This window comes from Spermophilus citellus, assembly GCF_964194105.1.
Source record: "Spermophilus citellus genome assembly, chromosome: 3".
NCBI classification, from domain to species: Eukaryota; Metazoa; Chordata; class Mammalia; order Rodentia; family Sciuridae; genus Spermophilus; species Spermophilus citellus.
This window is the reverse complement of record NC_138184.1, coordinates 1,506,614-1,519,363: the sequence shown is the minus strand read 5'-3', so window position 1 is coordinate 1,519,363 and position 12,750 is coordinate 1,506,614. Positions and strand designations below refer to the sequence as shown.

Here is a 12,750-nt window from a genome sequence, read left to right as displayed (position 1 = left end):
CTGAGTTGCAGCTCGTAAGTGGGAGAACCATGTGAGAACCACACCTCAAGATTCTGCCGCTCAGAAGGAGACACACCTCCGCACAGTTGGCCAGGCGGGCGACAGGCACTGAAGGTGCTCAGACTTCAATTTTGTTATGAAATATTTTTTTAGTACTTCATTTTTATTTCTTTATATGCGGTGCTAAGAATCAAGCCCAGTGCCTCACACATGCTAGGCAAGCCTTCTACCACTGAGCCACAGCCCAGCCCTAGCCCCTGAAACTTCATTTTTTAATTTAAAAAAGTTTTTTTTTTTTTTTTCGTTTGGACAGTCACAATACCTTTATTTTGTTATTTACTTAGTTTTACAAGGTGCTGAGGATGGGACCCAGTGCTTCACGCGTGCTAGGAAAGCGCTCCGCCAAGCTACTCCCCAGCCCCCCACCTTTTTTTAGTAGTAGTTGGACACAAGCCTTTTATTTGTATTTATTTATTTTTATGTGGTGCCGAGATGGAACCCAGGGCCTCACCTGCACTCTACCACTCAGCCACAGCCCAATGGCCCCTTCGTTTTATTATTTATTATTTGTTTGTTTGTTGGTGGTGCTGGGGATTGAACCCAGGGCCTAGTGCATGTGAGGCGAGCACTCTGCCAACTGAACCCCAGCCCCTTCATTTCAAAATTTTGAGACAGGGTCTCACTAAGGTGCTTAAGGAAGCTGGCCTCCAATTCACAGGGCTCCTTCCTCAGCCTCCCGAGTCCCTGGGATGACAGTGTGCGCAGCCTGTGGGCAAGATGGGCCGACTCTGAGGGAGGTGGCCAGGCAGCCTTCCCCAAGGGGTCTGTCTGCTTGAAAGCCTCGCCCTCTGAAGCCAGGGCTGTCCCAGGTCAGGAGGCCCCCCACACCTAGGCAGGTGCGCCCCTCCCTGCCTGTGCAGAGTCCTGTCCCCCACTCACCGGGTGCTGCTGGGCTCGTCCTCAGAACCTGGCTCCTCGTCAGAGGTCAGTGGGGAGTAGTGGGCCCCGTTGGTCTGGCTCAGGGGCCGCTCCTTCTTGAGCACGGGCGGCTGGTCATGGTCCTGGTAGGGGATGGGGGAGCTCTTCAGCGAGTTCTCAGGGGATGAGATGGCCGTGATCTCTAAGGGCTGATTGATGTTACTGACCTGAGGACCAAACAGAGGCAGATGCACAGACACGCAAAAACATGGACACGAAGATCCCAAAGCAGAATACCTAAGGGCTTCCCAAGGTTCCTGACCAACCCAGGGTTCTGGGGACACTGCGGGCACGTCCCATACCTCCTCAGGCATCTGAAGACCTGCCCGGCTACGGTTACTGTCCAGGCACCTCCCCACCTGGTACCGTGTCCTGCTTTTGCAAAACTCTGGATCCCAGAGAAGCAGACTAGGCCGCCCCCCTCACACCGCACCCAGCCTCTCTAGGACCAGCCAGAGGGGACAGGCCAAGCTTTCATGAAGCCCTAGGGTCTGCCCCTCGGTCTCTGCCTCCTGGACACCCACCGTCCCTCCAGGGGTCTTTGGGGCAGATGCTGCAGTGTGGCTGCCCTAGTCCTTACCATGGAGCTGAGGTTGAGGGGGGACCCTGAAGACTGTGTGAAGAGGCCAGCAACAGACGGCAGGGCCCGGCGCTTGGGGGACACGCCTGTGCTCAGGCTTGGGGTCCCAGCTGACGTGCGCTTCCTCCGGCCACGCTTGCGGCTGTCCTGCCCGTGGCTCTGCCCACAGTCTCCGCGGGCTCCTGGGGCCAGGGGGCTGTGCTTGGTGGAAGGCGACTGCTTGGTGCTGCCCCCACCAGCTGAGATGGTAAACACGATCCTCCTCTTGGCTTCACTCTCCGGGTCTGAGAAGCCCGAGTCAGAGGGCAAGTCTCCCTTGCCTACGTCAGGAGGTGGGCACTGGGTGGCACCAGCAAGCCGAGGGCTGGCAGAGAGCGGGTGGGCAGGAGAGGCGGGGCCCGGGTGTCGGGGCGGCATCAGTAGAGGGTGCTGCGGCGTGGTGCTGCGGGACCCCACAGTGGCGAAGAGGCTCCCGGAGCTGGAGGGCTCGTCCAGGGCCACAGGCTCAGCTCCAGAGGTGAGTGGAGCAGGGCTGCCCACCAGGGCCCCGCTGATGGCCATGGAGCCAGCGTAGAATCCTGCCAAGGAAGGCATGGGTTTCTCAGGAGGCCTGCCCCAGAGAACCCAGTGCGCCCCGATCCTGGCCAAAAAGGAAGGGGGAGAGCCCAAAAAGTGGGGTTGGTCCTGGGAGGCACAGCGGCCTCCAGCTGCCATCTGGTGACTCCAGAAGCTCTCTCTCCTGAGGGGGAGAGCTGAGTGGTCCAGGGTCTCAGAGAAGAGGATGTCGCGGCCGTGCCCCGCCATCTCCCAGCCCCACCCACGTGGGGTGGGGACTTGCTGGCACCACACACCACCCACAGCCCTAACTGCACAGCAGCAGCTGTTGGCCAGCGGGGCGGACATTCCCAAACCAGCTCGGCCTTGGTCTGTTTCCTCTCCCTCCCGCCTGTCTGAGCAGTTGTGGCCTCAGGCCTCCACTGAGACACCTCTGCAGGCCCTTGCCACAGGGGGCCCAGCTGGTGAGATGTTCCCCTGAAAGCAAGAGTGCTCTGTTGCCCTCGGCCACAAACACGGTACGGGAACAGCCTGTGCGCCAGTCCATTCGCTCCTGGTCAGAGGCAACTCTGGGCTCAGAGCCTCAGGCCACTTCTGGACCATGACATACTTCTGGGACCTCCCAGGGACAGTAGGGCCATGTCTCTGGTTCTGCCAGGGAGTCAGGACAGGAAGCAAGTGGTGGCAGCATAGTGCTCAGGCCAGAGACACATTCTGGGGACAAACTACCAGCAGAGGCCTTAGAGGAGATTCCTACCACCACCAACTGCACCCGCGTTCTCCACACACACCGCGGAGCATGAGGGCGAGAGGCAGTGCCCGCTCACCAGATCCTGGGATGTGACAGGAATGGGGACAGGAGCCTGGGGAAACCTGGGGAGGTCCCGCTGGCCCTGGGGAGCCCCTGACAGGTCCATGCGCAGCTGCCCCACACCACGAGGACAGACAGAATGGATGGCAGTAAGGAACTGGGCGGTCAGAGGAGGGAGGGTGTGCTCTACTGACTCCAGGGACCAGGGCTCCTCTGCTAACTGGAAGGGCGTGGGCCATCCACAGCAAGCACGCAGCCCCACTCACCTGGGTCCCTTCGTGGAACCCCTACCTAAAGCTTCTAAGGGCCACCAAAACCACCTCACAGAACAAACGCTCGTCCAGCTGGAAAGCCGCCCTGGGCAGCTGGTGCTGATGCAGAGTGTCTCTGTTAGCACTGGACTGTGGACTAGAGCAGGGGCGTGGAGGCCTGTCGAAGAGCGGCCTTCTGTACGTGACCTATGGGGATGTGGGCATGGCCTCTGCACCTGCAGGTCAGGCTTCGCTGGGACAGGCCTCACTCAGGCACTTACAGAGCTGCGGCTGCTCTCCAGCTGGGACAGTTGTGGCAGAAGCCAGACAAGTGAAGCTCTCTGCCGCGCACAGGAAAGCAGCAGAGCCCCGTTTCACCACAAGAGCCGTGGCTGGAGCAAGCCCTTCTGAGGTAAAAGCAGACCCCACATGACACCTAGGGCAACTTTCTAAGCCCGTCCCCATATCCTGGGCCTAGAAACCCCAACCTTCAAGCTGGAAAATGACCAGGGCAACACCTTGCTGGATGGGGGACCTACTGCATGATGTGTCAGAGCACCTCTCAGTGCTCAGCAACCCAGGCTCAAGTCAGAGCTGTATACTGTGGTGGCCACAGCCAAGACTGCACTGCTGGGAGGTGCTGAGGCCAATGTGACCTGACCCATGCATCTGTAGGGCCGTGGGGTCATGAGAGGCGGCAGCTAGCAAGGCCCTGGCCCACAGTCCCCACTGAGATCCCATCCACCCCAGCGCCCCATGACCCTCCTGCATAATAGGCCGCAGCAGTGGTGGAGGCCTGGGTACATGGGTCCCAGGGAGGAGGTAGTGGTTGCCAGTCCCAGGAACGGCCCCCCAAAGGGGTTACCTGTGGGTGCCAGAGAGAGGCCCCTGCCTCCTGCACTACTCCCAGCGGCATGGGCATTAGCACCATTCTGCTTCTCCAGGGTGGACGAAGAGTCTCGGGGCTGCGGCACGGGGCTGGGGGTGCTCCTCTGTGAGAGAGACCACAGCACGTCAGCAGGCCGAGCAGGACAAAGAAGGGGTGGCAGAAGGGGTTCGAGGCCCTAGCCAGGAACTGGGCCAGGAGGACTGTAGGCCAAATGAAGACCAGGGGAGAGGAGACTGTGGAGATCCAAAAACCCAGGAACTACACGTGTGGGTGAGCCAGGCACACGTCACGTCCAGTTAAGAGACCAGGTGGAACTGCCACAGGTCCACCCATGAGAGATGAGGGGCTGCCACTCAGGCAGAGGCGCAAGGGCCACTCAGGCAGGGCACTGCTCTGCTCGGGAGCAGCAGGAGATAGGCCTCGGGTGCGGGACCCGAGTTCTCCTGATGGGTAAGGCTCCCCTCCCTCTGCCCCCTCATGCCACCTTCCACCAAGCCCAGACAACAGGTAAAAGAGCAGGCGCTGCACCATTAAATCTGCACTCTGAACGCCCTTTCTCTGGAGTCGGATGCTTGAAATTTTATAGCATATGAATCTGTTGATTTTTATATTTTGGGTAGTGGGGATGGAACCCAGAGGCACTGAACCACTGAGCCACATCCCTATTTCTTTGAAACAGGGTCTTGCTAAGTTGCTGAGGCTGGTCTGCAACTTGTGATCCTCTTGCCTCAGCCTTCTGAGTAGCTGGGTCACCAGAGTGCACCACCGTGCCTGGCAATGGGGCGGAATCTAACAAAAAAGGATACCCCATAAAAACAAATGAGAGGGCTGGGGTGGTGGCTCAGTGGTGGAGTGCTTGTCTCCCATGCGTGAGGCACTGGGTTCGATCCTCAGCACCACATTAAAAAATAAATAAAATAAAGGTACTCTGCCCCCCATCTACCAAAAAAAAAAAAGAACCCCGAACCCCTCTGGGCCACACATGGCCCCCAAAGCCCCAGCCCAACCCCAGCCCCAGCCCTGCTTACCACCCTCTCGGCGCGGCTGGGCAGCACCACACTGGCCAGGGGAATGCTGACCGGGAGCTTGTTTGGCTGCACAGTGCTGAGCGGGATGCTGATGGGCAGGCTGGTGATGGTCTCCCCATGGCTGCCATAGGCTCGCTCCTTCCCACTCTGCTGACAAGCGCCAGACTGTCACCACTGGCCCAGCCAGGCTCAGCAGACCCCAACCCAGGAGCACAGCCTTCAGTACACCACCCCCACTCTCCTGCAAGGGACAAGTAGCATCCATCTCTAGCTGGCAGTCCCCACAGTCAACTGTCTTCCATGGTGACGGCACCTCTCGGGCCCATGGGGCTTATCGCTGCAGAGCCTATGCCCTGGCCAGTGCAGTCCCAGCCTCCTGGACATCCCAGAGGCCCACTCACTTGGCACACGCCTCCAGACCACTCCGCCTGCTGCACTGTGGGCTCCCTGATCACTGCCTGCAGGGCATCCTTCCCCACCCCTTGCCCACCCCCACCTCCTCTCCATCCCTGCACACGTGCAAGAGGCTCCCTACCACAGAACCATGGGGCAACGGCCTCCTAAGCTGCATCCAGCACCCGGCAGCGCTCCCCACCCTGGAAATAAACAGCTTCCCAAGGGAGACCCTGACGGAGCCCTGCCTGCCGCCACAATCTGCATCCTGAGGCCTGCACAGGTCAGTTACCCACATGTCCTCCAGGCAAAACTGTGTCCCATCAAGCCCAAAGTTAGAAAAGGGCAACCCACTCTCCTAAACATGTCTCAGGATGGCTCTGCGGGGCACCTCCCAAAGCCCGGACAAGCCTGCCCTGCCCAGCCCAGCACTCAGCCTGCAGAGCCCGAAGCCGAGGCTCCCAGGAGGCCAGCACCTCACCTTCTCACTGCTCTTTTCTCCTGCGATGGGCAAGGCCCCTGGAGAAGTGGGCCGGGGGTCTTGAGGGCTCAGCTTCATGCTGCTTGAGAGGCCAGGGCTCTGGCAGGGAAGGCTGCTTTCCTTGGTGTGCTCAGCTCTGCAATGAGAAACAACACTCAGGAGCCCCCTTGGAGCCGTAGTGGACCAAGCCCGGCAAACCCCAGAACTCTTCCTGTAGCTGCTGCCCCTTCCAGTGCACTCACCGCGAGTGCACCTCACTGGCAACCATCTTGGCAGGCCCAGCGTGGTCCTGGCTCAGGTGCCTCCTGAGCACGATCTTGGCTGGGGAGAGCCTGGTGTAGTCGGGCAAGGCCAGGCCCGACAGCTTCTCCAGCCGGGGGCGGCCACTGTGGCTGGGGGTGCAGGGTACGACCTCCTGGTCCAAGGGGGAGGCGAGGTACTGGGGGGTATTCTGCTTGGAAGAAGGCCGACTCAGAGCACCACAGAGCTCATAGCTGGTGGCATGGCCATTCATGGAGAGCTCTGGGCTCATGCTGCTCACGTGAGGCAGGGCAAGCCTGGCACAGTCCAGCTCCAAGTGCAGCCTGCTGGCCTCCGCCTCCAGCTCCCGGCCCAGGGTGCCCTTCCCGCGCAGGTGCACGGACAGCGCATCGTCAGGCGGCACGCAGGACTTGAGCTGCAGAAGCTCCTGCTGCCGCTGGCTCTTCTCCAGCTCCACAATGCTGATCTGCAGGGCAAGATGGAGCCATCCAACGGGATGGGAGGGCAGCCAGGCCTATCTCCCAGCCAGCCACCACCCACAGGGACCCTCCCAAGGAAGGTACAAGTTGGCCACCCTGGAGCTGCCAGGATGCCATGGGCACACACGGGCGAGAAGACCCAGGCAGCAGAGATCTAAGGATGGGGTGGCAGATACACGACACGCGGATGTCACAGACAGGCCAACAGACACGTGCTCTTCGAGAGGAGAGCACATGCCTCCAGCAGTCACAGGAGCACAGTGACCCACTTCTGTTAGCACAGACTTGTGTGCATGGGAACAGCAACGCTGTGAAGGACGGGCCACACTGGACCTGCAGCCTCTCCTTCCTGGTGCTGAGGGGACACTTTCCATTCAAGCAGTTTGCTCTGTGGCCCCTCAGCCCGCTACTGACATAGCACACAGGAGCCCGTCGTGCTGGGAAGGGCAGAAGCCATGAGGGCCTGGCATGAAGACCTCTCCCAGGCCAGAGGCTGTGCAGGACGGTGTGGGCGGGGACCGCCAGCTCCTTTCCCTGTTATCTTTGAGATGTTTCTTGCTGTGTCCCTCAGCTGGTCTCAAGCAACCCCACCTCTGCCCAGAGAAGCTGGGGCAATACGTGTGCCACCGTGCCCGGCTGTTCCTGTTTTACAGGACACGCCAGCGAGGCTGCTGGGGATAGTGATGCTCGGCAGGGCACAGTGCAGAAATGCAGCGGGCAATGTGCCCCAGAGCCTTCAAACGCCAGGGAAGCCACTCGTCGGGAGTTCATGTTGAATGTATCCCAGTGTCTCGTGAGGAGCCATCCCATGCTGAGTGCCCAGCAACAGGGACCTTTTCAGTAACCTGGAGCCTGCCCTGGAAGGTATGGCCTCCAGAGGGTCCAGGTGCTCACTGCAAGCCCCCTTGTTTCCCTCCGCACTGCTACCTGGCAGTACTGTGCCTGCCCTGGGAGGGCAGGCCTACACACTGCCCCGCCTCCTCACGCTTTCTGAGGGGACACACCTCTCACGTCTCGGGGTATGTGCTGGTTTTTTTGGGTTTGTTTTTTTAACACATTTTAAAATTTTTATTTGTTTTTATTTTTACGTGGTGCTGAAGATCGAACCCAGTGCCTCCTCCGTGCTAGGCGAGCGCTGCCCCTGAGCCCCAGCCGCAGCCCCCGAGCTGGTTTTGGAATAAGCAAGTTCTGTCAGGGACCACTTTGCTAGGTATTTTTATGAGGAAGTGCCCAGGAAATCGGAGGCTTGGGGTGGATCCCTGCCACCAAGGCCACGGCAGGGGCAGGAGTGAGCTGGTGCCCAGCTGCCACAGCCTGCGCACAGCAGGGGCCTGACAGGACAGGCCCATGGTGTGAAGCACAGGCTGCCACGGCACCTCCGCTGCCCTCAGGGACGCCTCTCAGGCTGGAAGTCGCGGGTCTCTGGGGGTCTCACCTGCAGCTCCAGGCAGTGCCGCTGCTTCTCCGAGATCTGGCTCCTCAGGGCCTGCTTCTCCTTGCGCAGGTTCTCCAGGGACAGGGAGGACCAATCCAACTTCAGCTCCTCACACCGGGCCCGGAGCTGCAGCCACAGGGACGAGGAGTCTTGGCAGCAAGCCCAGCCCAGCCCGACCCCAATGGCAGGGAAGACGAGGAGCGCTGCTCTCGCGGCAGGGTGCCCAGGGGCCTGGCCCTGCCTGCCTGGAGCACGGCCCCACGTCTGGATGCCAGCGGGGCAAGCCAGGGCCCTCAGAGCCTGTGGAACACAAGATCACCAACCCACGAGGGGCGAGGTAAGGAGAGCCCTGTGACCTGGCAGGGGACACCCTGAGGAGCAAGGCTCCTAGAGGTCCAGTGGCACGTGAGAAGTGGGGCCACAGGCCTGGAGCATGGTCTGAGGCAGGGTCCACAGAAGTCCTGCCTGGATTGAACAGGGCCTCACAGACATCCTGACCAGGGCCGTGGGGAAGCTGAGCTCCTGGAGGACATCAGCTCTTCCATGGCTGACAAGTCAGTGACAGGCCTCTGGGCCCACGTGCCCAAGGGAGACCCAGCAGGTCAGTCCTCGACCCAGCCCACTCCAGAACACTCTGGAAGCCGCAGCCTGATGCTTGCACATACCAGCTGCAGGCTCTGGCTGCGCAGCTCGCTGTTGTCCCTCTCCAGCTGCTCAGACTGCTCCCGCAGCTGCTGGTTGTGAGCAGAGATCTCCTTCTGGGCTTGGATCAGGTCATTGTAGGTCAGGGCCTTCACACCCAGCTGGGGACACAGCAAGAGGCGCGTGGGTGCAGGAACAGCTCGCCCCGGCAGCCTGAGGAGCCCCCACGGCTGCCAGGGACCACAAGGGAGGGAGTGATGGGAGGGAGGGATGGCAGAAAGGAGCTTCTCATTTCCCTGGGGACACTAGAGGGGGGGTGTGCATACTGGTGACTGCAGAGAAGACAGAGGTGAAGGGAGTGACCATCTGCAGCCCTGTCCCAGGACACAGAAGCAGCAGCCCCACGTGGCTGCAAGTGGACTGGGGCCCTTCCCTCCTCCGCCAGCCTCCGCCGTCCTGACAGATGCCATCATAAAGGCAGGCAGGGCCAGGGGAAGCTGTCCCGGACCTCACTGCGCTCCACCAAGCCCCGGTCATAACTGCTAGGATGGAGGCCCAAGGCAGCCGCCTGGCCTGCAGGCCACTACCTCATCCAGTTTTTGCTGGAAGAGTCTCCTGATCTCCTCCTTCTGGGCCTGGCAGTGGCCGAAGAGCTGCTGTGCGGTGCCCAGCAACTGGGCGTTCCTCTCCTGTGGGTAGGGGACAGACGGAAAGAGAGCTCAAGGACCACTGGGAAGGCCGATGCCATGCGGTGACACTGGAACCAGCACGGGAGCAACACAAACCCACGCCCAGGTGCCCACAGCAGGACAGACACAGCATGGAGGGCAGGGCCACACGCACCTTCTCCTGGTCCAGCAGCTGCTGCAGGTTGGCCTTGTACTGGGGGGTCTTCGTGTAAGCCAGGAACTGCAGGTACTGAATCTTGAACGACTCTAGGGGGACACAACACAGCTTGGAAGACAGCACACGAGGGGAGCGGGGAGGGCAGGGCAGGGCAGGGCAGGGCAGGGGAGGGGCGGCCCTTCAGGAGCGCTGGGCTTCAGCCTCAGCTCACGAGCAGTGCACACTGCACTTCTGGGCGGGGCCTGGGCTGCCTGCCATGCCCAGGCTGTGCCCCCCAACCATGGCGATGCCCACCCTCCCTGTGACACATCTCGCAGCACCCACACCACAGGGGTGCCCTGTGCAGCACAGCAAGATGGCCCTGCACTCTCCTGGACCCTCCGGGCATAGAGCCCACCTGAGAGCTGTGCTGGGATTCTTCCCTGTGCAGTGACTCGGTCTCCAGGGTGGGTGTCCTGACGCTACAAGGTGCTGAGCAGCACCCTGGTCTGGTACCCCAGTCAGGACAGCCATCAATATCTCCTGAGGTGAGTCAGCCTCAGTCACTCACACAGGCCCAACCTGAGCCTCTGCTGACCCATCCAGGAGGTCCAGCAGGGGTCTCTGGGGAACACTGGTGAAGAAGAACCTCTATACCTAACCCCAAGCTGCATGGGAGCCATGACCCACAGAACCCTCAACCCGTCCTGAAAATACTGCAGGCCAGGGCAGCTGCCCCAGCCAGGCCTGCTGGGGCCCCGGCCAGCTCACCTAGCAGCTTCTGTAGCGCAGGTGGGGTGGGCGCCACCAGCAGTGGGTTGGGGGAGTGCCGCTGCACACTGGGAGGTAGCTGGTAGAACGGGCTGTGAGGTGACCGGCAGGCATCTGCAGGAGAAAGCCGCGTCCAGGTGTCAGCCACTGAACGCCCGCCCTCATGCCCCGACTATCCGGGGTAGCTCTCCAGGTCTACAGAACCGAGGCTCCCTACGTTTCCTGGAAGCCAGAGGACGCACCCAACAGTACATCTCGGCAACACGGACCACCACCCGCAGCGGCCATCTGGCTGGTGGCCCACTCCTGGCCTGAACACCACCACTTTTGCCTTAGTCGTTTTGGCCTCACATGTGCTACGCAGGCGCTAACCACCAGCAAGAATGGGATGAAAAAGCACCCACATGCTACAGGGCTTCTCTCAGGGCAGAAGGGCGCTGACCGGGACGCACCCCCTGCAGTCACAAGCAGCCCTGCTCCTCCCAGTGCCCTCGGCAGGGTGGGCAGGAGGCAGGCATTCATTCCCCAGGGCACCTGGACACTGGCTCCAGGAGGTGCCCTGGGCAGGGTTAGCTGCTCACCCTGGGGCGAGGAGGATGCTGTCCCTGTCCGGGACACGGTCTGGCTGTGCAGGAGATCCAGTGCAGATTGGTTCTTCTTGGGCTTGCGCTCGGGGTTCGCAGTGTTCATCTTCTTGGGACGCCCACGCTTTCGGCCAGCCATCTTCCGCCCCTTCTTGTTCAATTTCTTCTTCCGGGCTTTGGAGGGAGATGGCTTTTTGACAGTGGTTACCCCCGCTTTTTCCTCCTCAGCACCAGAATCCTGACGGGCAAAGGCAGGAACAAAGGGTGCGGCTGATTACCAAGACGGTGCCAGGGGCTGGGGGCGAGGCGCAGGGCAGCTGCTCTCAGCAGGGGCTGAGTCCTACGGGCCTTCCCTGGGGGCCCTGTGAGAGGGCGCCTTACCCTGGGGGCCTCAGCGGGCCCAGCCGCCTTGCTCTCGGGGACCTTGGTGGGTGCGGCCGCCTTGCTCTCGGGGACCTTGGTGGGGGTGGTCGCGTTGCTCTTGCTCTCTCGCTGCTGCCGACGCCGAGCTGCCTCTTGCTCCTCCTGGGAAGAAAGCGTGGGACACGTGTCCAGAAGGCACTGGCACTCAGCTCTGCTTGTCGCTCCTTTCCCCGCGGCACAGGTGAGAGTGCAGGGACAGCGCGGCACGAGACCCAGGCTGGCACAGAGGCAGCCGGTGTCCTCCGCCAACGCCCGTGAGAAGAAACCAAACACCTCAAACACGAGGCGACCAAGAGCAAGACCCAAGTGCAAGGTCCCAGCCCTGCCCCTGAAGGGGAAACCCAGAGGTCCACCTGCAGGCCACTAGCTGCCCAGGCATTTGCCCCCTTGACCAAGAGGCACTGGTACTCTGCAGTCATGAGAAAACCATGTCAGCCAGCCAGGACAGCTGCACTCTCCTGAAGACCCACATCCCAGGAAGAACACTGCCCAGAGGGCCCCCACACACTGGGCCCAACCCAGTCCATTTAAGGACAAGGACTCCTCTGACTCTTCAGAGGGACAGAGTGGAGGGTCATGCTCCCAGCTTGAGTGTCCAGTGACCAGGCAGCTGAAGCCGCAGAAGCACTACTAAGCCCACTGTCCAAGCAGGACAGGCATGAGAGCAAACACATGTCAGGCAGACCACAACAGGCGGGCTACCCACCTCTGGTCAGGGAGGGACACAGGGCAGCACAACGAGCCAGTAGCCTGCACAGAAGCCCCCGCCTCAGCACGCTCACACCACAGCCTCCCCCCACCCGCCCCGCCGGCCAGCCCAATCTGCTGGCAGTGAGGCAGACGCACAGGCAGAGGGCAGCAAGGGATGCAGAGACCCTGGCCCTCAGGCACCTGGTTCCTCAGAACCTGGCCGCTGCACACAGAGCACCACACCCACACCGCTAAGTCAAGGAGAAAGAAACACCAACTTACCCTGAGTTTTGGATTTTTCAGACTAGAAAAATAGTTTTCAAGCTAAAAGGAAGAGGAAAAAAACACTTAATACAAGTGAGTCCCAAATTTCCAGGACAAAAGCGACACCCAGAGAACCTCAGGCACACTGGACAGCCAGGTGACAGGTACTCAGCACACAGCTGGCATCAACAGCAAGCCCAGTGTGACGCAACCCCCCAAAAAGCTGTTGTCCCTGCCAATTCACGACAATGACAGTCCCAACCCTCAGGCCCCAGAGTCCTGTCTCCTGCAGAGAGACTGGGAAGCGGGTGGCAGAGGCACAGGACACTGGGTGAGGAAGCCAGGTGAGCCGTTACCGTCCCTGAGACCCACAAACAGCCCTGACTGTGCGCCACTCACTGCCCTTCCTG

The 12,750-nt window shown here is 60.8% G+C and overlaps 1 protein-coding gene across 8 annotated transcripts in view; it reads right to left on the bottom strand.

Moving 5' to 3' along the window:
* The window catches only part of DOT1L (DOT1 like histone lysine methyltransferase), a 58,320-nt gene that overhangs the window by 7,864 nt on the left and 37,706 nt on the right, over nucleotides 1-12,750 (bottom strand). For 7 of the 8 annotated variants that reach the window (XM_081286824.1, XM_081286828.1, XM_081286825.1 and 4 more), the window contains 14 exons: nucleotides 12,359-12,400; nucleotides 11,345-11,488; nucleotides 10,961-11,201; nucleotides 10,380-10,493; nucleotides 9,627-9,718; nucleotides 9,371-9,472; nucleotides 8,807-8,944; nucleotides 8,142-8,267; nucleotides 6,209-6,693; nucleotides 5,967-6,102; nucleotides 5,093-5,239; nucleotides 4,041-4,167; nucleotides 1,559-2,136; nucleotides 940-1,145 (listed from right to left, as the gene is read on the bottom strand). In XM_081286824.1, coding sequence (XP_081142950.1) covers nucleotides 940-1,145; nucleotides 1,559-2,136; nucleotides 4,041-4,167; nucleotides 5,093-5,239; nucleotides 5,967-6,102; nucleotides 6,209-6,693; nucleotides 8,142-8,267; nucleotides 8,807-8,944; nucleotides 9,371-9,472; nucleotides 9,627-9,718; nucleotides 10,380-10,493; nucleotides 10,961-11,201; nucleotides 11,345-11,488; nucleotides 12,359-12,400 — 2,678 coding nt within the window. The remainder of the gene's footprint in view (nucleotides 1-939; nucleotides 1,146-1,558; nucleotides 2,137-4,040; nucleotides 4,168-5,092; nucleotides 5,240-5,966; nucleotides 6,103-6,208; nucleotides 6,694-8,141; nucleotides 8,268-8,806; nucleotides 8,945-9,370; nucleotides 9,473-9,626; nucleotides 9,719-10,379; nucleotides 10,494-10,960; nucleotides 11,202-11,344; nucleotides 11,489-12,358; nucleotides 12,401-12,750) is intronic. The other variant, XM_081286826.1, reaches the window with a different exon arrangement.